The sequence below is a fragment of the Xiphophorus hellerii genome, chromosome 6 (assembly GCF_003331165.1).
Source record: "Xiphophorus hellerii strain 12219 chromosome 6, Xiphophorus_hellerii-4.1, whole genome shotgun sequence".
Lineage (NCBI taxonomy): Eukaryota > Metazoa > Chordata > Actinopteri > Cyprinodontiformes > Poeciliidae > Xiphophorus > Xiphophorus hellerii.
In genome coordinates this window covers 14,760,789-14,786,108 of record NC_045677.1, presented here as the reverse complement: position 1 = coordinate 14,786,108, position 25,320 = coordinate 14,760,789, and the positions used below count along the sequence as shown (strand labels likewise).

General features: G+C 35.9%; 1 protein-coding gene across 5 annotated transcripts in view; it reads left to right on the top strand.

The window, feature by feature from the left end:
* The window catches only part of tnr (tenascin R (restrictin, janusin)), a 173,802-nt gene extending 150,587 nt beyond the window's left edge, over positions 1-23,215 (top strand). For all 5 annotated transcript variants that reach the window (XM_032565810.1, XM_032565809.1, XM_032565808.1 and 2 more), the window contains 7 exons: positions 1,996-2,126; positions 6,314-6,446; positions 9,203-9,354; positions 9,511-9,607; positions 15,408-15,569; positions 15,839-16,002; positions 18,981-23,215. In XM_032565810.1, coding sequence (XP_032421701.1) covers positions 1,996-2,126; positions 6,314-6,446; positions 9,203-9,354; positions 9,511-9,607; positions 15,408-15,569; positions 15,839-16,002; positions 18,981-19,100 — 959 coding nt within the window. In that variant the 3' untranslated portion in view covers positions 19,101-23,215. The remainder of the gene's footprint in view (positions 1-1,995; positions 2,127-6,313; positions 6,447-9,202; positions 9,355-9,510; positions 9,608-15,407; positions 15,570-15,838; positions 16,003-18,980) is intronic.
* The last annotated feature ends 2,105 nt before the right edge of the window (positions 23,216-25,320 follow it).

Sequence of the window (25,320 nt, the reverse complement as noted above, 5' to 3'; positions counted from 1 at the left end):
ATGTGATGTTGGAGAGGGAAAGATAGAACAAACTTTAATACAGTGTGCAGGTTGCTGCTTTATCTGTTCCCTATCACACTAAAACACCTTTTGTTTTCTCTTCCTCACTTAATCTTTACAAAGTTTTCACAGCTGCCTTTCATTACAGTTGAGAAAAGACGTTCCGCATCCATATAGAAGTTATCATCGTTGGTCCATGCTGTTAATTACAGAGCTGTCACTGATCAAAGCAGTTGTGTGTACTCACTTCAGTACTTAGTTCACCAAAAGGTGGTGCCTCAATGGTGTGAATTTCCTTTGTGTTTATACTCTTTAATGAGGTGTAAAGGTTTGATTTTGGGTCAGTCTTTAAACTAAAGTTTAATTCTCCTGTACAGTGAATGAAGAAGACGAAAACAAAAATCAAAACCCAGAAGGTGTATTTAAGAAAGGGACAGCGATGTATATTATATCTTCATTATATTTTCACCTACACATTTTATTTGTGTTGATGCCTCTTCCTCCTCAGACTGAGCTCTTTTGGGTGACTTACTGATGATGTGCCCTAGAGTCATGATGTAACTCCAGGAAACAGATTTTGTGTATAGAAGGTCATTTAATTTTTTTGTCATACAATAAAATGCAGTTACAGCTTGTCAATGCTTTCAGTGCTGTACCGGTATATCTCACGTTGACTCAAAAAGGGTGATGTAAGGTGGAGAAATTGATGTGAACTTGCTTTTTTATGTGGTTTAAGTACCAACAAAGGCTCTGTAATCAGGGCTTGTTCCAGAGCGTATAGGGACAAAAATTATACACGAATAAAGTGACGTAACATTCAATAAAACTTCGGTGGGCTTTCTTATTAACAGCTCGGATGCTTGTGAGGCTATGATTTGTCTCTGACAAAACAGAAAAGTGCCTTGCTGCTTTTTGTACAAGTTCCTGTGGGGTTTTAAGATTACTGGCATGGTGATTTTACTTCTCTTGAAGTTTCCCTGCAGTGTGGTTATTCATTTTGTCACCTTTTTTCTTCTTTTTCTGCTTTGAGAGTAAACATGACATGCTTTATTCATGAGTATTTTTTCTTTCATTACTACTATCACGACAAAGCAAAAAATAAATAAAAATATCTCATTATGAAATATTTCCATTGTCTGTGTTTGTAAGGTGTAATATACAGTTGAAATTAGGTATTCACATACAATTTATAAAAAAGACATAACCAGGTTTTTTTCCCCTTATTGTCTGACATCCAGCTAAACATGTTCTGTGTTATGTCCATTAGGATGGCTCAATTAATGTTTTATTTTTTTATTTCCTAAACTAATAGGTTAGAAAAAATTCTCATCATTTAGAAAATAATACTTTCTTCCTGTTTAGACATTTCAATATACAATTAATGTACCTATAATAAGCCCATGATGTCATGGCCTTGCAAAGTTTGAAATGATTAATTCACAATAGCTGAGTTTAATATCCACATAAGGCTATATGTAAAAGCACTCCAACATGGAGGAGTGCTTTATCAAAAAAAAATAAATACAGTGAGACCTTGTTTATGTGTCATAATTGAAATCTGACATAATTGGCTTCATTAGCTGAATGTGACATAATGTTTTTAGTATTATTATTATTCAGAAACTATGGTTTGTAACCTTTTTGAGTGGACCATTAAACCAGTTTATTTTAATACATAAGGTATTTATCTTTAAATTTTATCAGGGGGATTCGAATGTTCAGTAGCTCATTAACATGTTGACATTTTCTTCAACACGTTTTTGGTTTCAGCATTAAGTATTCAGCATTTTGCCCCTATAAAGAATAAAGAATCTGAAACGTAGGAACGTTAACCTTTTCACATAATCATTATAGCATTTCGGAACTGCACTTCTCAAGTGTTTGAAAAGTTGTACGCATATTTTTACTCCTATCTTTGCAAAAAAGTGCTAATATGACTTTTCTTTCATGAACTATTCCTCATGTAAAGTCATTTGTTTCCTCTGCGTTTGGCAGCCATGGATGCACCTGTGAACCTGACAGCCAGTGAAGTGAACCACCGCAGCGGTCTCATTTCCTGGCAGCCTCCAATCGCAGAAATAGACAACTACATGCTCACTTACAAAACTCCTGATGGCAGCCGTAAAGTAAGTTATATTCTATGGTTTCACTTTACCTTCTATACTTAGGTCACAGCCTAAAATGTTGTATGTCCATGATCATTAACATCTGAGGTCAAGACGGAGTGTTCAAGTTCAGCAGTTCTGTGCAGTCACCTGCAAGAATGTAGCTAGAGTTTTTTTTTTTTTTTGAAGGAAAGTAGAAAGTAATTATTTGCCAATATTAAAGGACATCTAAAATAAAGACCCAATTGTTTAATGTATTCTGTTATTTTCTACACAGTTACATAGAATTGGGTAGGTTTGAAAATCCAAAGTGACTGTTTTTACAATTATACATTAGAGAATACACATTTTATCTTTCACTCAGGCTGTATATGAGCTGTTCATCAACACTGACAGATTGTTTCACACCAAAGGGAGCCACAGGATAAAATTGCCTTTCGGATAGAAGTATCACCCTAATGTGCCTCAGTAGAAACATTGTTTATTTTGATTAAGGGTTTTGATGTGACTGAGTGATTGTAATGAAGTACATTAGTGAGAACTGTGTTCTGAAATCCACATGCAGAGACCTGCGTTAGTGATGAGCCACAACAAGTCTACTTGTTTCTGAGCACACATTAACACAGTGACCTTGTAAAGGTATCATTAGCCATGTGGTTGCTCATTGGGGATCACTAATACACAGAAAATGCAAAAGTAAACTTTCAAATGATTAATTTAAAATTCTGTTTTCAAACCAAAAAATATTAGCATTTCCCAGTTGTTGTCTTTTCCTCTCTGCAGGGTCATGTTTGTATTGAAGTAGAAAAGCAAATGATGTATGCCCATTCCACACTTTTATATGCACATGAGTCTTAATTTAAAACATTTTAACTGCCTTTCCTTGTACAAAAGATACTGTAAAACTGCCTTCTGCTGCCGACTTAGTCCAGCTGCCCACTGTATTTCACTTTCAATTAAAACCAGACAAATACATACACCAAATAAAAAGACATACACACATTTTTTTTCTCAGTCTTAAGTTGAATCAGACCAAACATCTCTTGTCTTAGGTTAATTCAAATTACCTAAATTATTTCTATTTGCTAAATGCCAGAAACAGATTTTTAAAGATTTTTATGTAGCTTTCTTTGAATTCAGCAGTTTACATACATTTGGTCAGTATAAGAAATAATTGTTTTTTGAACTGTATGACTTGGGTCAAACTTTTGGGTTTCCTTCCACAAGCTTCTCACAGTACTTTGCTGGAGTTCTTTCCTCATAATGCCATGTTTTATGAAATATACGAGTTTCTCCTGCACCAAGACAGTCCCACAACATGATGCTGCCACCCCCATACTTCACATTTAAGATGGTGGCTTGCAAGCATCCCTGTTTGTAACAATGGTCATTATGGCCATCAGATCAGAGGACATGTCTCCAAAAAAGAAGGTCTTTGTCCCTATATGCATTTGCAAACTCTAATCTAGCTGTCTTTATATTTCTTTTGTATGAATGGATCTGGAAAGAGGAACTGAAAGAGACAATAATCATTCCTTATACAAGCTTCTGACTTTGAAGATATTAAAAATAATTAATTTATATCTCGTCTCTCCTTTTTGTGGCATTTTGTAAATAGAGATAATTTTGGTAATTCTAACTGACCTAAAACAAGAGAAATTTGGTCTGATTTTACTTCAGCAGTGAGGAAAAATGTGTCTTTTTATTCAGACTATGTAAACATCTGGTTTCAACTGTATCTGAGATGGGTCCCGAGGGTAACAGGCTCATGAGGGATGAGGGAAACTTCGACATTCATCTCCCCAGCGACTCTCTCCAGGTCATTGTGGAGGATTTAAAAGAATTCCCAGGCTAACAGCAATATATAGTCTCTACAGTCTCTCCTTGAGGGCTTAAGGGCTTGGCAGTAGTATTCATACTACTTCTAGCTCTGGATTCCACAGAGATTTGAAGTTTTCATCCTAGCTTCTAATGAGGGCATAAAACAGAAGATTATTTACACTCTTTTCATGCTCAAATACAAATTAACCAAACTATTTGCACATTCCTTTGGACTACAGTTATTTAAATAACTGCACAGTATTTATGTTGGCATTTGGGCCTTTTATTTTATATTTTATATTTTGGGGAGTCTACTTGCTTTGCATGTCACTTTGCTGCTGTAGCACCAAAATTTCCCTACTGTGGAATTTCTATTCTACTCTCTGTCTGCTCAGAAGAAACATGACAACAACAAAGAAATAAAATGATTTCTTAATTCGGTTTTTGTAACCTTGTTGTTCCTGAGGGTCAAATTGTTCACAATGGGAATAAAAAAAGGACATTTCTTCATAATTCATTTAAACAAGCATTAATGTTGTTGTTCTTCTTCTGCTAGTGATCTGACACTTAATTTCTTGTATCTGTTGAGTGTTTCGGACCATTCTCTGACTGAGTTATTGTACTTATGCACATGCATGCCCATGGTGGTACTCCCAAAAATATATATATTACCAGTATTGGTGCCAGTATTGAGGCATGAAATGAATATGTAAAAACTATTTGTCAATATTGTATTTTTGTATAATTGTGTAAATCAAATTAAATGTTTTAGATGCTACTCTATGCTTTACAGTGGAACAACATACTACTGCAATAACTTGAATTTTCAAAGTCTTTTTACAGATCTATATCAGGGGATAAAATAAAGATAGAGGGGTGTATGTGGTTTCATTAGGGTCAGTGTGGACTCTCTCTGCTTTGCTGTCATGTAAGCCTGAGTTCACAGAGTCCATAGATTTACTTTCTCTGTGAGGAGAAATAAAAAGGTCTTCTATTTTCTCAAAACCCCTTTCCTTTCTGTTTATGCCCACTATTTATTGTGGTTTAGTATTTGTCAGAAATCATCAACCCACAAACAAAGAAATTAATTAATATGGAATATATGGGAATATGGAAAATCCACCATGTATGAAATTCTATTTAATTTTATAATTTTTTCAAAACTTGTATTGCCGAATAAGTTCCTCGTCTCCAGTTCCATGCATCGTACTGCTTATCTACAGAGCAGTGCTCATAGCAACATCTGCACGTCAAGGTGTTTCTCTTTCTTATTCCTCTCTTACTGCCTGCGTCTGAGTGTGAGTCTATGCCTTTAGCAGTTATCTGCATAAAGGCAGTGTTGGTCAGCCGCTGTGCATGAAGCTTCTCCATCGCTGAGACAATGGCATTTATGATTTACACAAATTAAAAGCGAGATTAATTTCTTATCTGTCATTTACCAATTAAGTTTCACGTGTCCAGGTATAGGGTTAGTCGGGGACATGCATGCCTGGAATGACAAAACATCTCAGACAAGGGCAAATACACACCTGGCCAACATCTGACCACTTAACTGCGCGTACACAATCGATATGTAAGGAAAGGGTAGAGAGGTACGCATTAGCCTTGATAAGACAGGGCTCTTCGATTGCAATAGAAATACTGACCCTGAAAACCCTCCGACGGGTAAATGTCACCTCCTTTGAGACAGAGAGACACTATTTACCGGCTGTTTCAATGCATAATTCACATGGACACATCGCCTTGGAACATGTGATCCGTTTTTTCAATCCAGCTAAATATTTTATTCTTTTTTTATATATATTTAATGTGTATCCAGGCTACACTGTAGCAAAATCAAAAACACTAATGCTTTCATAAACCAGTGTTGATTCTTTTTAAGGGCCTGACTTCATTTATGTTACAGAAAGTACTGCTTTTCAACATTTAAACTTCCCGTTCTGTGAAAAACAAAGGAGTATGACAGCTGTAGTTCTCTGACTGTTCCTATAAAAATAGAAAGATCTGAATCTGATTTCTTGCCGTTCTTCTGTTTGACAGTCTAAAGTAAATGACATCCATTCTTTGCCATCTGTTTTCTTTTTGAATTTTATTTATTTCCCACCACACATTTTTGTCCACTAAGTGAGACCAGTAACCTTTACTCTAACACAAACTAATTAACCAGATTTTTTCCCATTTTCTGTGACACACTTCTAAAATTAATTTTCTGTAAATATACAAAGAAGTCATTAGGAGTTTTCAGTACAAGAATAGCTTAAAGGTCTTTCCAAACTTTCCAACTGGTTACACCTATGGTTAAGAGTTTTGCAAAAAATAACATTTTAGCAAGCGATGCTTTCCTCCCACAGTAAATGTTAATGAATGTGGTTCTGTGTGCGCACTAGGAGCTGATTCTTGATGCAGAGGACACATGGATTCGACTGGAGGGATTGGCGGAGAGCGCAGAGTACACGGTTAAGCTCCAGGCTGCTAGAGGGCTTGATACCAGTGCTGTGGTTTCCACCACCTTTACTACAGGTACAGGATTTGCAGCCATGTGTTTTCTTTGTTTGGACTTGTGTTATGGAAGGATTCCTTAGCCCCAGAGATTTTTCACTGAATGTGTTATTAGAGTTAACAGAACAATCTGTCCTTAAAGGCAGAAACTATTTTTATTTCCAGGTCCTTGCCTTACAGAGAGCCTGCTGCACCTATGGGCTGTCTGTAAGAAATAACACAGAATAATGTGAGAGACAGAATATCAATTTCCAACTGTGACAATCCCCTCCAGCCAACTGGGTATCTCTTTTTTTGTTTTTGATCACCATTCAATAAACTCTAAACATACAAGTGTTGTGCAAATAGGTATGTTAAATCAATGTGCAGCATGTTTCAAATCCATAATTTATATATATATATATATACACTGCTCAAAAAAATAAAGGGAACACTTAAACAACACAATATAACTCCAAGTAAATCAAACTTCTGTGAAATCAAACTGTCCACTTAGGAAGCAACACTGATTGACAATCAATTTCACCTGCTGTTGTGCAAATGGAATAGACAACAGGTGGAAATTATTGGCAATTAGCAAGACACACTCAATAAAGGAGTGGTTCTGCAGTTGGGACCACAGACCACTTCTCAGTACCTATGCTGTCTGGCTGATGTTTTGGTCAGTTTTGAATGTTGGTGGTGCTTTCACACTCGTGGTAGCATGAGACGGACTCCACAACCCACACAAGTGGCTCAGGTAGTGCAGCTCATCCAGGATGGCACATCAATGCGAGCTGTGGCAAGAAGGTTTGCTGTGTCTGTCAGCGTAGTGTCCAGAGGCTGGAGGCGCTACCAGGAGACAGGCCAGTACACCAGGAGACGTGGAGGAGGCCGTAGGAGGGCAACAACCCAGCAGCAGGACCGCTACCTCCGCCTTTGTGCAAGAAGGAACAGGAGGAGCACTGCCAGAGCCCTGCAAAATGACCTCCAGCAGGCCACAAATGTGCATGTGTCTGCACAAACGGTTAGAAACCGACTCCATGAGGATGGTATGAGGGCCCGACGTCCACAGATAGGGGTTGTGCTCACAGCCCAACACCGTGCAGGACGCTTGGCATTTGCCAGAGAACACCAGGATTGGCAAATTCGCCACTGGCGCCTTGTGCTCTTCACAGATGAAAGCAGGTTCACACTGAGCACATGTGACAGACGTGACAGAGTCTGGAGACGCCGTGGAGAGCAGTCTGCTGCCTGCAACATCCTTCAGCATGACCGGTTTGGCAGTGGGTCAGTAATGGTGTGGGGTGGCATTTCTTTGGAGGGCCGCACAGCCCTCCATGTGCTCACCAGAGGTAGCCTGACTGCCATTAGGTACCGAGATGAGATCCTCAGACCCCTTGTGACCATATGCTGGTGCGGTTGGCCCTGGGTTCCTCCTAATGCAGGACAATGCTAGACCTCATGTGGCTGGAGTGTGTCAGCAGTTCCTGCAAGATGAAGGCATTGAAGCTATGGACTGGCCAGCCCGTTCCCCAGACCTGAATCCGATTGAGCACATCTGGGACATCATGTCTCGCTCCATCCACCAACGTCACGTTGCACCACAGACTGTCCAGGAGTTGGCGGATGCTTTAGTCCAGGTCTGGGAGGAGATCCCTCAGGAGACCATCCGCCACCTCATCAGGAGCATGCCCAGGCGTTGTAGGGAGGTCATACAGGCACGTGGAGGCCACACACAATACTGAGCCTCATTTTGACTTGTTTCAAGGACATTACATTAAAGTTGGATCAGCGTGTAGTGTTATTTCACTTTAATTTTGTGTGTGGCTCCAAATCCAGGCCTCCATTGGTTAATAAATTTGATTTCCATTGATGATTTTTGTGTGATTTTGTTGTCAGCACATTCAACTTTGTACAGAAGAAAGTATTCAATGAGAATATTTCTTTCATTCAGATCTAGGATGTGTTATTTGAGTGTTCCCTTTATTTTTTTGAGCAGTGTATATATATATATATATATATGCGCTGGCCCATTCAGCCAAAGAGGAAATATGTTGACACTGCAAAGTATTAATTTATTGCAATTTATATATTTTTTTGCAATAGTCAGCAACATTTAAATAGCATAATGTCACAAATTAATCACCAAACTTGGAAAAACCTATTTGTAAAGCCCATGAATGTTGCTCCAAAGTGTTATGAAGTTTTAGTTTGTCTTTAATTTTAATTTCACTTAATACATTATATTAAATAACATACATACTGTATATAGTAGTGATACTGATAGATGTCTACCTTCAGTAGAACACAAGACTAGATTTTAATCATAGTTTTAGGAAACCCAAATAGAGAAACTGTATAACAAATCACAAACTTTTACTTGGATTTTAGATTTTGAACTAGAGATAGTGTAATGAAGTTCACATTCAGTATCAGATTGTGTCATATTTCATATTACTGCAAACTGTTAATGCAAGAACAACTTTACTTCTTAGTTAAAAATAAGAATTTCAAATACAAATACTACATGGGATCAATCTTAAACTACACACCTCAATCGTCATATAAATAGTTTTCACTAATTTTGAAAAACAAAATAACATATTAACAACAATATTTTCATATCCCTCTGGTAACACCTACAACATAGTATCTGATGGAACATAAATAGGGGAGGAAATGAAAGATCTTGAACTATTCAAGCATAATTCATCTATTCCTAATGCATGTTTTTTTTTGACTGAAAAAAGCAGAAGCTAATTAAATTCTGTCATCATCTCCGTATTTCTCTCCAGGGAGCCGTCTGTTTTCAACACCTCAGAACTGTGCCCAACACCTGCTGAACGGGGAGACTGTGAGTGGCGTCTACACCATTTACATCAACAGAGATCCGAGCCAAGGGGTGCAGGTGTACTGTGACATGACCACGGATGAAGGAGGCTGGATTGTAAGTCACTGTGAAGACAGCACTGTTTAGCACTTTGGCTGAATTAAGAAAATGCAATAAACCAGTAGATCAATGATAGAAAACCTTGTTTTTACTGTTATTTATTATGTTATTTATTTATTTTAATCCCCTTTTCTTTGTCATTTTGATTTCCAGGTGTTTCAGCGTCGTCAAAACGGTCTGACTGACTTTTCCAGGAAGTGGAGTGACTATCGAGTTGGATTTGGAAACCTTGAGGATGAGTTCTGGCTTGGTAAGTCTCCCACTTTGAGTGAATGAACATAGAAAAGAAATGGTAAAAAACAGTTTTTTCCCTCTGCGAACCCTGTTTGATTTTAAGAGCTAAACAGAGAAGAACAATGTCTACTTTTGATGTGTCTATCAAAAACACCATGACACTTTTGAACTACAATTCAAGGTGGCTGCATTTTTTATGTCACTGTCTCCACCTTGCCAATATATTTCAGCTCCATTTTACACAGAATATTGATCCACAGCCTGCCACCTATTTTGTTCAATCTTCGTTCCACTTTTCTGAATGCTGCATTTCTGTCTCTAGCATCACACCAGATCACTGACTTTGGATGATTTAGTTTATGCAATCAATAGAGGCTCATTGTTTCTACTTGGTTTCAATTGATACATTGATTTTACAAGGCAGAGAAATATCTTCAGTATTCTGTTCAGATGTTAAGGCCTTTATGGCTTTTTATTATTATATTTGTATGATGGATAGTCATACTGTTGGACTGTTTTTGTTTCTTTCTTAATTTTTTTTCCCTCATCTCATCTTTTGGCACTTGACTTTATAAAGTCTGTTTGATGCATTACTGAATTCTCCGAGAGCTCATCTCCCGCTGAAATTACTTGGTAATTGTTGCGCTGTTCTGATATAAAGACAAAAACAACTCAACATTCCCATTCCTTTGATGGACAGCTGAATCATTTTCGCTTGCCTCTAAATCTCATTATGAAACTATAATTGTATTCATTGCAAAATGTGCAAATGAGTCATGAGCTCAACAGGTCACCTTTTGTGTTATTGTTTGAGTACAGATGGTTTATAAAAATAATGCATGAATATTTTATCGCATGAATCAGAGCCTCAAAAGAGATCTTTTGTTCAGAATTGTTTTAAGAAATCTGACACATTATTGATATGATGAGGGGTGGAAAGTGGGGAATTAAGCCTTTTACCCATTTTTATTTACAGTTTCAGTCAAAGGCTTACAGAACTATTCATTGTTGCAACATTGAATGCTTATGCAAATATTGTCATATACATATAAACAGACAGACACTTATCCAAATGTCCTTTTTCAAAGTAGATATTGATCATATTTTTAGTTGCCATCAGTAAGCTTCTAGCAAAATTCTACACTACTGAAATGTTCAAATCAACATCTATGTGGCCAAAACTACACTCTGCTGACTAGTATAATTGAAGATGTATGATTCTTTAATATATATTTGTTATTTAGCTGGTTAGTAATTTTAGCTCATTTTGTAAGTTTTAATACTAGTGAACAAGAAATCAAAATAGAGTGATGAGCGTCAAATATTGTCGACTAAAGAAATAAATGAACTGTCTAAAACAGCTATAGATGTATAAGGCGGTTCTTGTCCATCATATGTTTATGACAATTTCTTACTTGCATTGTACATTCCTACACCAAAAGCAAGATTCTTACTTTTCAGGAGGCACACTATTAAGTCAGACTCTTGGTAAGAAAATAGATGAGAACTTAAAAGGACAGTTTTAGATCTAACACATCATGAACTGGAACTGACAGCATAATATGTTATTTTTTCTTTTATCAGATATTTTTAAATCTGTAGTCTGACTTGTCATTAAGCTGAACTGAAGCATCTTATGTTGGTTCTGCGCCACCACAGGGAAAGTGTTCAAAGATAAATGTTAAAAGCATGCTGTCATAAATTCATTCTTTATCTATAGCTTTTGTATTTTAGCTAAAACAAAAGGGAGATATCTTCTGCTAAAGTAAAGGCTGAGATAGAGAGAGAAATCCAGATTCTTTACCTTCTCTGAGATAGTAAGTCACAGATATGTCTGAGCTTTTCGACAAGACCACCTGAGGGGCATTACGCTGAAGCATACTAACATGGATTTACTGTATGTTTAATGGTTGTGCCTCTAGATTACAATCCAAAGAGCCCTGAAAAAATATATCTAGTTCAGTGAGTACAAAATTTTATCTGACCTGTTTCCTCTACAGTGGAGTCGCTCATACTGAGTCCTTTCACCTCCTCTGAACATGCACCACAAAAAGCTGTCTTTGTTTCCTTTCTTTATTTTGTTGTTGCCTTCCAGGCTGCACTCTATACCCTTACTGTTTTTTGAGTTGTTTTTTTTTATATGTGGTCTCTAATTGTGTCCTTTCAGTGCATACAAGCTGCTTAATGTAACCTCTGGGTGTGGAGGATCAAGAATTTTTCTGTAATGCCAGACATTAGTCAACATCCCAGCTTGGAGCTCAGCAGACTCTGTTTGGCACAAAACATTTAGAAAGAAAAGATGAAGTAGTCATGTTAGCCTAATGATCTGCTAGTTAGAATAGTTGAGCCTTGGAGACCTTGATGTATTTTGAGGGTGGTAACAGATCCATGTTTACTGCGAAAAATGACACAGGGTGAAGTTTCTAAGATCTCAACTTTTAGGACTGATTGGTTAATAATAGACTTTACATTATTTGGACTAAGTCTTACAGATAAAAGCATTATCATTGCTGAAGTTTTATCTCAGTGACATAACCCATACTTGAATGATCCACACAAACTAAATGCCAAGGAATTCTGCTCTCATAAGAGCCGCCAGATTTTCTGGTATTAAGTAAATACATTTCACTAGATTGGGACCACCTGTCTGCTAATTCCACTATAATCATATGGGATACAACAGATTTAATTTTGCCACTGAATGCTTCTAGAATGCATTCGTTTCTAGTTTATGATCATAATAATGTCTGCCTTGTTTCAGCCTCTCTTCTTAACAATGCCTTGGTGTGAAACTCATGTGAAACTTGTCTCAGATTTGTCATTCGAGTTAATAAAAACTTGTCACTTTAAGTTTTATAAAACCATATTCAAATCATATTTGCCAAAGATTAAAATTGTGAATGTTTGTTCTTACATTGAAAACACCAAAACTTCATGCCAATGCAATTGAGTATGGCAACATCACTGAGAAGTCTAAAACTCTCCATGCTGGTCACCCCACACGTTGCCAAAAAAAGATTCAAAAATAATAAAACTGAAACAGAGCCACCAACTTAGAGAAGGCAATATGTTATTGAATTACAGAGGGGTGTCTCAGAAAAAGAAAATCCTGTGATAATTCATATTTACAAATTGTATTTAATGAAATATGAACTCAATGAAGCCAAGTTGTTATGAGCACAATATGCCAAATGAAGTGATCCAAGACAAATATAGTTTTTAAAAAAAAATATATATATACAGTGACATAGGTGGTTAGTTAAATTATGTATTTAACTTTTAAAGCATGCTAAATATTGTATTCTATTTTTCCTTTCAGTATTTACCATTTAAGAAGTGACCTCAGAACTTTTTATTGTTATAAATATATATCTAGTGACATCTTGCCCATGGTCATTGTAGTTCCACTGTGTGCTGGCGTCAATAAATTAGATCACAGTTATAGCCTTGGGGAGCCATTGCAGCAAACATTCAGCTAATCACCACCTCTGCACTCAGAATAGCAATTTACTGCACAATAGGAACCATAAACACAGATATTAAATCCACTCAAACTGAAAAGACGAGCCACTCGACTGGCCAGCGGTAAAGAGTTTGATAATTATCTGCTGTAGTTTGAGGACGATCATTTTTAACCGTGCTCTTTATTTGCACCATGCTCGCTGACCTCTGCTGAACGCAGTTTTAGTTTGATGATGTAATAAAAGAGACATTTGGGTGGCTGGGAGCAATCTGTAATCATTATCCCATCCTTTTGCCTTTTAATTCTCCCCTTATTGTTTCTACATAAGTGTGGGAGTGAGGCCGGTAATAAAATGGAAGATAATAGCACAGGGGCTCAATCGTGTGTCAAAATGCATTTTCGGTCACTCCACTCAAGAATGAAGCACTAAAAAATGTATAAATGATGGGTGCTGCATTAATTGCTGATAACACAACTATGTTATACAACAGAAATTAAAAGCGACTCACTGTTAAGCTCAATTTTATTACCACAATTGCTTTTTCCCGTCGCCCTAAGTGCCCCTGGGTTGTAACATCGATTGTATCTCTCTTCCATTGACATACTGTATTACAGCAGACTTAGTTTTCCTGCTGCACTACTTCTTATCAGTAAAGGCTAGCGATTTAATTCCTGTCAAATCTTTTCTCAGGTTGGTTCATCTAAAGTGCACATGTGATGCATCTGCTAGAGGTTAAGCAGAGAGGGACGCTCTTTTTCCAAATGGGCGCTTGTTGTAATCTGATATCAAAAGCAGCTCCAATCGCTCAGGTTGGTGTGGGGCCTTATCGCATGTTGGGGTTCAAACAAGCTTTGTATCTGCTGCCTCTGAGATAGCAAGCAAAGACACAGATCTCAGTGAGTTGCAAGATGTGGTATTTGGAGGAGGGCAGGTGGCAACAGCGCCCACCATTCTGCAGTGTCAATCATACACGGCAGCTGACAGAGACATTTGACAGATGCACTTATCGGGATGCAACCTATCACCCTCATAAACTGGTGGCGAAAAGACTGACATTGAGCTGCATCTTAGAGCATAACGTCTGTGAATGTTTTGGCTGTTTACAGTCAGAAAAACTCTCAAGTTTAAGCTGCCTGTAGTCTCTCAACAATTTGCACATTTGTTAGATAATAATACAGATATACAAAAAATCGCTCTTAATGTTTCTTATTTACTCAAACACATTTATTTTCATTGGCTGCCTTTAATTTAACTTTGAGAAATATTACATTTGATGATGAGGCATTTCAAAACATCGGAATATTATGGAGTATTAAGGGCAGGCTAAGAAGTAATTTATTATGAAGAGAATATCTTCATAATATTACGAGAATAAAGATGCATACAATGTTCCCCATTTCAAAATTTATTTTTTTGACTATTTTCATGTAGGAGTTCCTATAAAATTACTACTTCACTCTCATGACTTTATTCTGGCAATATATTTTTTATCATATTATTTTGACTTTTTTGTCTGATGACCTTATTCTCATAGTTTTATTGTCATATAACTTTATTCTCATAATATTATGACTTTATTTCCTTTATAATGGCCCTAATACTCCATTATATTGGAATAAATATTGAAATGTTCATTTGTTTCAGTAATTCAACTCAGAAATGGAAACTCTAGATCATTATACCGATTAGTTACACCCAGAATGATATATTTGCATTTCTGTTATCTTAACAGTCTTAAAACACCGAAAATTAGAATATTACAGCGTAGGTGGATACAAAGTCCTGCTCGAAAATGATCAGCATATCCAAAAAATTTCTCAGCATATAAGAATAAAGTTCTCTAAAGTTTCCTGGAAAGCATTCACACAGACGTTGGACTTGATATAAAACACAGTGTATCCTCACTATCCACTAGATGACATAGCTCAACAAACCATTACCTTCTAGACTGTAGAGTTTTGCTTTTTCTTTCTAAAAAGGACTTTGAACTATCCAACAACATCAAGTACTTTTTGCTCCAGTACTCTCAAGTACTTTAGTCCAGGTAGGATGCTTTGGACATAGACTTGTTCAAGTGGCTCAGCACAAGGAACTAAATTGTTTTTGTGGATAAATCTGTGTTGTAGTTCTTGAAGCACTGAATTCATACCTTTTGAATCTCCTGCAGGCCCTTGAATCATCTTTGCTTCTCAGTAATCTTAAGGCTATGTTTACCACTGTTGGTTTTTCATCCTTCTCTACAGCTGTTCCTCCCACATATGCGTTGTGAACAATTAATTTCTTGAATCTTTTTTTGAAGCTTACTCTCCTACATTTACTTAATGTTTTAAACAATGACTTGTTTTTCTACAGGTCTCGATAACATCCAGAAGATTGCTTCTCAGGGACGCTATGAGCTGAGAATTGACATGAGGGACGGACAGGAATCAGTTTATGCCAATTATGACAAATTTTCCATTGGAGACGCAAGAAACCTCTACAAGCTCAGGATAGGAGAATATAATGGCACTGCTGGTAAGTGGTTTGGCCATAAGGAACATTTTTAGCATGTAGCTCTTCAACACTCAAAGCTGACCCAATTATTTAAGAATTGACACTTATGTAATTTATGTTTTTTTTTTTTCCTGGGTGACAAGTATTTATTACCCAGAGTACTTCACAAAGACTTCTTTCTGCTTCACTTCTAATATCCCTGCTACTTTACTGAATCATGTTACTGTTAATTGTGGTCGTACATCCCAATGATATTAAATGTTCTCTGTCCCACTCTTCTCTGATCACAGGTGACTCTTTCAGCTACCACCAGGGCCGTCCATTCTCAACTAAAGACAGAGACAATGACATCGCTGTCACTAACTGTGCCTTGTCCTACAAAGGAGCCTGGTGGTACAAGAACTGCCACCGGGCCAACCTCAATGGAAAATATGGCGAATCCAGACACAGTCAGGTCTGTCTTTTAACTCACTACATTTCCTTCCTTAAACATTCACAGTTCAAAATGCAACATAAAAGTGTGACAATTTCTCAGCTTTACTCTGAATCAGTTCCATTTTACAAGTTTGGTTCTTCTGAGAATTGGGCCTCTTTACCTTTAGATTAGTGGCTTTAACCAATAATTATATGATGTAGATTCAACTTTGAGGATTGAAGTGATGAGGATATATTGTAATTTAGGTCATCTAAAAAAGCAAGCTGTTGATAATCTGTAATCCCCCAAAAGTTTATGCTTGTGTCCATTAAATTAACAAAATCCAAAACTTTCCTGTCCTTAGTTTCTGACTTACAAACTTTGACCTAATCTTCTGTCTATGAATCATTTCAACCATTATAAAAACTCTTTTCAAAGCATTGACACACTGGGCTGTTAGGGACAAAGGCTTTTTTTGCAGATTCTGCTTTTACCTTTTTGTCAACAATGTGATAGTATTAATCTGTTTTCCTATAAATCTTTAGGATATTTTTTTTTTTTTTACTGTGATCTTGATTAAAGATTTTTTTTGTCTTTACTTGGCTGCAAACTTGTGTCATTTGGTTCAAGTTTAGTCATCTCCGTATCATTTCATAGTATTTTGTCAACAATGTTAGTGCAGCAACTGTCCCTGGGTGGCTGTGACCCAGTGGGAAGAGTAGTCATCTGACATTTAGAGGGTGTGAACTCAATTCCAACAATCCTGACTATCTTGCCCAGAACCACCATATGTCAAAGTGCTCCTGCGTATCGGCACATGTGGTGAATATAGTGGGGAATTGCTCTGTAAGGTTAGAAAAGCTTTGTCAAAGTGCCATCAATGTTCTGCTAATGGTGTCAGAGCAACATGCTACGACAAGTTTACATATTGCCAGGAGGTGCTTACATCAGTAAAAATACACAAGTCAACAGTTTATTGTCTTCCCATACACAGAGTGTATGTTTTTTTTTTATTCTATTTTCTCTAAATTTCTGTATTTTCTCTTGTCCATATGGTGTGGTTGATTAGGTTTTATATTTGGTATTTTTGTGGCCATTTGAATCAATTGCCTATTAAACTAAATGTCCTCATTTGAAAAGGTTGACATTTTCAAAGTGTATTTTGGCATTTGCGAAAATCGACATGAAAGGAAGCCATTACAGCACACTGATTAAAGGTTAAAACCTCTTGAATTGAAAGACTAATTATTAGCAAATTAAAACACTTGAAAGAGCATCCTGAGTGGTCTTGTGGAGCAGCTCAGAAACAACTGCTGCACAGATTTTCTTGTTATGGATTCCAAGGAAAAATATGATCCACAAAACACACTGTGAAGAGGGTTCAAATCATCTGAACACTTCTGCTTCTAGTTGTTTTGGAGGAGTATTTTTTGCAATGAAAGACAAAGTAATTTAAAATATTTTCTTATTTATAATAAACTCAGGAACAGCCATATCAAGCCTTGATGTTATGTCAACCCTTTTTTCAGCCTCGTGCAGAAAACGTCGTACAAGCCATGAATGTGTTTTTTTCAGTTGGTGTTTGTGCGTGCGCGGGGGTGTGTGTGTGTGAAGTAAAAATCAGGCTGAGTCACGAAGGCTTTTGAGAAGTCCTATTTTTCCCTCTCCGCTTGCTTCTGCTTTTTTTCCTTTTGACATCTTAAAGTAAAAGAAATGCAGAAGCAAATATACAATGAAGGTAGACTTAAAATGAAAATCTTATAAAGGCTACACACGAGAAGAAGCAGATGGACATGATGCACAAAAGGGCTAGTATAAAACTATTATAGGGGTTAATGTTAAGAGATTAACGTTAGGAAAAATATTAGCATTTCCCTGGCCGCCACTAGTATTAGCCTTTTCCCTAAAATATTTTTTTTTATGTATTAGCTATGTTTAGTATACTGAAAGGAGGAAGTCAATGTAAGACAACATGCTAGTGATGCCCCACATGCTACTGAATGTTAGCATTTAGTCTGATTTTAGCTTATACACTAATTTTAACATATTGATTGGGGTAAGTCCATGTTACTCAACATGCTTGTGACTCTCCACGTGCTATTGAGGACATTGTAGCTTACTTTAGCTGGTTGGAAACCAGCATCAGAACGCTGGTTTCCAACGGGCACACTTTCTCAGGCCCCGTCTATATTTCCTCAGAAAGTTTCTAGTTAAACAAAAGTTATAATGCCATTGTATATTTAAAATCACAGCTCTGGTCTGTATTTCTGACATGCTACTGTAACTAAAATTAACGTTTCTCTGCACAAACTATGACATTTCCTTTCTGAGCCTTGATCTTAAATGTTTTTTTTGTTTTTTTCTTCAATATAAAAGTTTCAGTACACAAATATTACAGACTCAAAAAGAGGAGGCAATTTTCATGCTAAATCCAACTTTACAGTTTTAATTTTCTGTGAAGTAAAACCAACACAACACAATTTCATGATCGTTATAGGCTTAATCATATTGAAGCTGCTTGAAGTTATATTCCACAAAGGTTCCTGCTAGAGAACATAAATGTGATGAAGTAGCAAACAGACACAAGCTAACTAAATGCAATGCATGCTAGTTGCTGTGCAGCATTTGTAATTAGCTTAATTAAGTTTCATTCTCATCTAGCTTCAGTGAATTTTTTATGACTGATTTATTTTTAACTAAACAATTACGAAACTGTGGTCTGCCTGGAAAAGAGAGTAAATTTTAAGTAGGCAAATTGGGAAAATGTGCCCAACCAATTTAATACTTTACTGTTGTGAAGTAAAAACAAATGTTTTTTTTTTAATTTGAAGTCATTTTTCTTAAATGTAGTTATTGAACTACCATCTTGATAAATTGTGTCCAAGCAGCAAGACTACTCTGTTATGTTGAGAAGGCTCTTTATTATAAAATTTGTACATTAGCCCTGTTAGTCTTTATTAGAGCATAAAATATTCAGATAGAGGCAGCATCTCTAAGTTTTATTTCCACTCTTGCAGGGTATCAACTGGTACCACTGGAAAGGCCACGAGTTTTCCATTCCCTTTGTGGAGATGAAGATGAGGCCCTTCAACTTTCGCAGTATCAGCAGTAAGAGGAGACGATCCACCACTGTATAAACAAACCACCTCCGCCCTGCCAAGAGTTGTGGATAAATGGAGTTTAGATGATACTGGGTGTTAAATCTCTGCTAACTGTGCGCCTCTCTGACCGCAAAGGCAGGCTGGAATTAAACTGTGCCACATCTCGTTAGTGAGGCCGCAGAGACTGAAGGAATAAGCAATTAAACAAAGCTACTAATATTTCATTTAGCAAATTTCATAAATTAATACTTTACCAACTTGTTATTTTAACCTGGATATGGTCAGAAAATAGCAGAGAGGTTTTGACACCACATCCAAACTCTGTTGATCTTTCCGCCTGCCCAGCATATGCTGTCTTTTCCTGCTGTACTTCTACTTAGAAGACAATGTATGTAATTTATTAAGTACTCAGAATGACAATGGTTGTAACTGCTGTAAAAAAAAAAAAAGGGGGGGGGGGGGGGGGGGGGGGGAATGCAAACGAAGATGTTTTGGTCTAACCTTAATATTAGAGTTTTCCTTCCTTGAGATGCTGAATTGTGCTCAGAAATGCTCCTAAGAGTAAAATACTACGCTTTTTTTAGCCATTACAAAATGACACTGAAATCAATAATATATGCCCTTAAAACTCTGTAATATATATATATAAATATATTTTTATAGCTAATATTGTGACTGAGTCCATCTATAATTTGATGCCTTGATTTATGAACCTCAATTAAGTTAACTCAAAAATAGTAACATACTGGACTGAGTCAGAAAAAAACATTACACAGCGAAATTGAATATAGAAAAATAATCATTAATCAAATAATTCACCAGCAACAGCTTCATTACCTTGTAATTTATTTGTTTCATGTGTAATGTAAACAACTTTAGATGAGTTACATAACACAGAGGGAGAATAATCATCTTCTTTACACATTGTTATATATTTGGTAGCCCTACTGAGACAATGTCTGCACAGAGAGCAGAAACACAGCTAAGCTATTGCAGTTCATTCTGTTAGGTAAACACATTTAGTTGTTCATGGGCATTTTATACTCACTTGATTTCATTTCCAAGCAAATTAGTCAGAAAATATTTTAACTTTGTTGCTGACGTAGGGATTTCTTGCAGAAATAATGGCGATAGGTGCAACAGTTAACCAAAGGCCTTCATAATAAAGATTTAATGATTGAAAATAAGCTCTGTTAGTTTTGTCACCAAGGCTGTCTTGATACTGCCCCACATTTCAAGCCCTTTTGTAGTCATTGTGATTCCCCCAAATGCGAAGTGAGATTTTCTAAATGCTATTCAGAACAAAGTCAGTGTGGGCATAGTGCAGATTTAAGTCTGGTTCCTCTCCTGCTGCTTGCTGAAATGAACTAAACAAAGAAAGCAGAACAGAAGAGTGAAGCCAAGTTTTCCTTGTACTCGCTTCACTGTTTAAGCTGCTTCGCGAAACAAAGAAATCCACTAACACTGCTGGGAATGTGTTCCTTTTAGTGGGGTTGGCGTAATCTATGGCTTGCCAACCAACCATGTGTTCATGGTGGCACACAAGGCATTCGGGGCCAGACAGCAGTCTTTCTGCTTGAGTTTAAGACAGACAAAACAAACATGACTGGAAGAAAGAAACCGATGTCATAGTCACTCTAAACACCATTTTGTCTCATTTATTGGGTAATCAAATACTTTGTTTCCTATTATTTTCTCTATCTCCTTTACTCTTCTCAGTAAATCCTCTGATTGAAGTAAACCAACCAATCAGACTCTATTTTTTTTCTAGAGATTGAAAATAGTAGCCCTCCCCTGTTCTACTACTACTATTACTACTACTACTAATATACTCATGTAGATATGAAGTTGAACTGTCTTTTATTTTCACTGACCCCATTCGATGGAAGCCAACAAAGAAACCCCACTGGGGAATTCCTGCTAAAAACAGTGTATTTCTAACCACTGTTGTGCTAAGGGATGGATGGAGCCTACTGCATGTTGACTGAAATACTACCAAGAGCTTGAGAGTGAACAACAAATGTCTTTAGAATATATTTGTGCACATATTTATCTTTTGTTCTATCTTGAAGCTGCCCCTGAAATTACTTAAAAATAGATTTAAATTGCTTTTTTCCACTTTAAGCCTTTTAATCAACATGAAACCTTTCCCAGGTTGATGATTGGTTTTTTATTGTCAGAGAATTTCAGACTCTCTCATGCAATAAACTTCTCTTAGTTATTTATAGTGAAGTAGATTAATATGTGTGTGTGTGCCTATTTAATTACCTGTTTTGATAAATTTCTCTTCTTTGGGATTTGTATAAATGAATAAAGGTCTGGAAGCTCTTAAAGGAAACAATTTGTATTTTGTGTTCTGGCAATATCTCTCATTGCAAATTCCAAGGTGCTTGTAAATCAAACAAAAACAGAATTGTCATTTTTATTTATGTCCACATGGTGGGGAAAATAAATACTGAACACCTAATTTTTCTAATGCATATATTTATATTCAGGGTGTTGGCATGAAATTCACACCAGATTCTTGTACCTATCCAAGTATTCCACACATACAAAAAAAAAGAAGTTTGTTTTCTTTATGTCTGGGGGAAAAAATCATCTGTTGGTAGTGAAAAATACTCAAGATTGTAGGCATTGCTCAGGTGTGACTTTGATAAGTATTTCTATCCAAAAGTTTTAAAATGTTGAAGGTTCTTGTTTGCTTCTCTATGCTTTCTGATCTTCAGTTATTCCCTAGATTTTCAATTGGATTAAATTCAATTCTATCCGCTTTATTTTCCATTTCTGAAACCAGTTTAGAGTTCAAGTTTGTTGTCAGACTAAAAAAATCCATCTTTTCCTTTCTCTGTTTTCTGTTAGATGAACTCAGTCAGTATGATATTCTGAAAGACAGATACACACCATTATTTTCTTTGCTCCATATATCAATGGTGTTTTAGGGTGATTTTCAGTGGCTCTTGGACAACTTTTCTGATTATTATTATTTTTTTCCACTTTATTCTGAGAAATTAGCATTTGGTTACTGCTTGGGTATGGCAGCTCCAAAGGTGCTCACTGAAGCATTCATAAGTTTAGAAATACACCTGTAGGCAATCCAGTCGCTATGCTTTACAACAATAAGGTTGCAGAGGTATTAAGAGAGTTTAGTTTATTTTCCTCATAATGAGACGCTTGTTGTACAACAGTTTTGTAATGTGTTCGTAGGTTATACAGTATGTAGTTACAACCAAGCCAGGTGAAATTATTTGACACTAAGAGGGTGCAAGAGCTCTTTGCTTGATATCTTTACCCTAACGTCTACTGTATTTGCTCATAACTTAATTTATATAGATTATGTGTTTGATGTCTTTAAAAGCATGGATTACTTGGGTAGTTACCAACATATACTGTGAATTTCATGTTAATGTCTGATCACAAATATATTTGTTGAGGGGAAAAAATCACTGACATGCTAAATATTTATTTTATTCACTGTATATATAAAATGGTCAAATCTCAATTTTTTTAATATTTAAATACTGTTTCGCATGGCACTAACTTTTTGGAGAACTGATAATATTTCTCTTCTACGCTGTTTTAGGAAATTTAATAAATTCTTCAAATCCATTTTCTCTTTAAGGTATTCCTCAAAATGCAATTAAAAAGAGCATCAAATATTGACTTGATTTAAAATAGGAATTAATAATATTCTTTTTTTTTGCACCATGTAAAGTTTCATCTGTTTGATTCACTGTAATTTTTTTTAAACATCTTAATTCTTGGAAACCTAAAGACATTCACTGTTTAGTCATTTGTACAGAAGAATTGTTTAAGTTGTTGAATTGTTCTTCATTTTCCACTTGCTGTGACATCAGTCACGCTCGGTCCTGTAAACTACTGAAGAAGAAATACCACAAGTTTACATGCTCAGTTTGCTTAATCAAAAAACTGTAACTTGAAGTGATCTGAACAATGCTGGCATGGACATGTAAATGTTGATAAAATGTGATTTTGACTGTTTGAAAGCTTAGGTAGACTTAAACTAAGAATTTGTTGTTGGATAACCTTGAATATTACTGTCAAATTTAGCTCTAGTTTGACTTAAACATGTACTATAAAGTTCCTTTTTTAAAACATTTTCTACATATTAATAAAATATTCAAATACTCTCATTTGACGACTATTTTTCCTTTGCTTTGTGGCTGTCAACCATGTTTTTGTTTTTGGTAAGTGTGCAGAGGACTATCGGAATAATTTTAACATCCATGTACATCCATGTGCATTAATTATACTTGACTTGAGTAAACTCATATCTAAAGTGTCAGATGCGGGTCTCACAACCATTCTTCATTTCATATAATCAGGGGTAAAAATAAACAAATAAATGTGTGGCTCTTCAAAACAAAAGCACTTCCTGTTTGATTCAAATTTTCAACATTATCTTTTTTTAATCTATTTCTGTTTTACTTTGAAAATAAATGTATATTTTCATTTATTCTAGAGCTTCACTTCACTGTGTTAGAAAATCATGCAATGATCATATATATTGTAAAGATGGTATAATTTGGCATTGATAGTCTCCTCACTCCTTTTTCATGTTAGTGCAATTCTCCCAATAATATTTTTCATCTTCCTTTTCTATGTCATGTCATCTGTGTCAAAAGTGCAGGTCTATGCAAAATACTGAATATGTTATTGACATTGAAAATGGTAATTCCTTACTCAATGTAATATTGAACACACAATGCATTCCGAATAGCCTGTTGCAAAATTTGTATTGCATTCCACTAATATCATGATTATGGCACATTCTGTAGCTGACAAGAGTGTCTTTTACTTACTTAACTAAAGAGATAAGATTCCCATGAGATAAATTAAAATAATCATTTTATTTCATGAGCTAAAGCAATGTAAAAAGTAGAATAGATGTCATGTATCCGAGGAGAGAATCATCATTTCTATTATTGCTGGCTTAAAACATGACCAGGAGTTGGAAGCAATGACAAATAAATGTCTTTGGTGCATGGACAAATTGCTAAATGTTTGACAAGAAATAGAAATAATGAATGACTGATAACATAAATTTCTTAAACTTTAATTTCAGTCCATTGAAATGCAAACACCTGCAGTTAAATAATAGCTGTCATGTAGCTCACACATAGAAACAGAACAGTATTGTAGTAGTTTAAAAGCATAACACTTGTAAACAGTTTTCAATATATAGTTTTTTTGTTTTCTTTTGTCTCATATAAAACATTTTAGGGGTCATACAGGTTGTTAGAAATAAAAAAATAATTAAATTCAAAGCATGTTCATGCCAGTGAAAATCCAAGGTTTCTGCAGCTAAATCATTTTGAGAAATTTAGCTGACTATGACAGAGAAGCAGTAAATAAATCTAGTTTTAATTTTTTCTTTTTTTCCTCTGTGTTGCACAGGTTTCTAATAATAGAAGAAAACGGCTAGATCTTATAATTCCCTTTGCGGTAGTTACATTAAGGGTTTTTACATTCTGCTTTTTCAATCGCTACAACTGAAGATTATTCATCACACAAATATTGAAAACCCCGTGAAGTTAGAGAATATTTTGTCAGGTTGGAAAATTGTGCACATCGTTCAGTAAATACACGCAATACACTTGGCCACATATTTTTTTAACAGACTAGATTTTCAAAAACCTTTATATCAGCAAATTTAGATGCATTGTCTATTCATGGCATGTTCCAGTTATCCACTAATTATTCATTCAGGTGATTGGTCAGCAAAAACAACTCGGTAAATAACTATGCTTTGTGAAGTTTCTGAATAAATTAAACTAAAACACAAAGAAATAAGCAACACAGCAGTTGTTCTGCAATAGCAAAGGTCAGAGGGATTAGCTGATTTCTCAAAATATTTCACAAGACCAACTGCTGCACTAATTGCAGTTTTGAGATTAAAAAAGGAATATCTTTGTACTTTGATTCACTTCAACAATATGTCATTGATTTCACGGCGAAATAAATAATAAAAATTTTATAAAACATTTCCTTCACCAAGTTAAGAACTGAGACAATTTTATGTTAATTTGCCATAATTCTTCATAAAGGCTAAAAGAAAGTAGGTTATTGCCTCAACTTGAGCACAAATGCAGACAAAGCAATCATTGCCAATTTGAAAAAAGAAAATGTGATGATCAAGGTTGGAAAATAACTCAAATTTATCATCAGACACAGAGAAGATTGTAACAATAAATCTTCCAAGCACTACTGCTACTGTAGTGAAGTACTGCATCTCGGA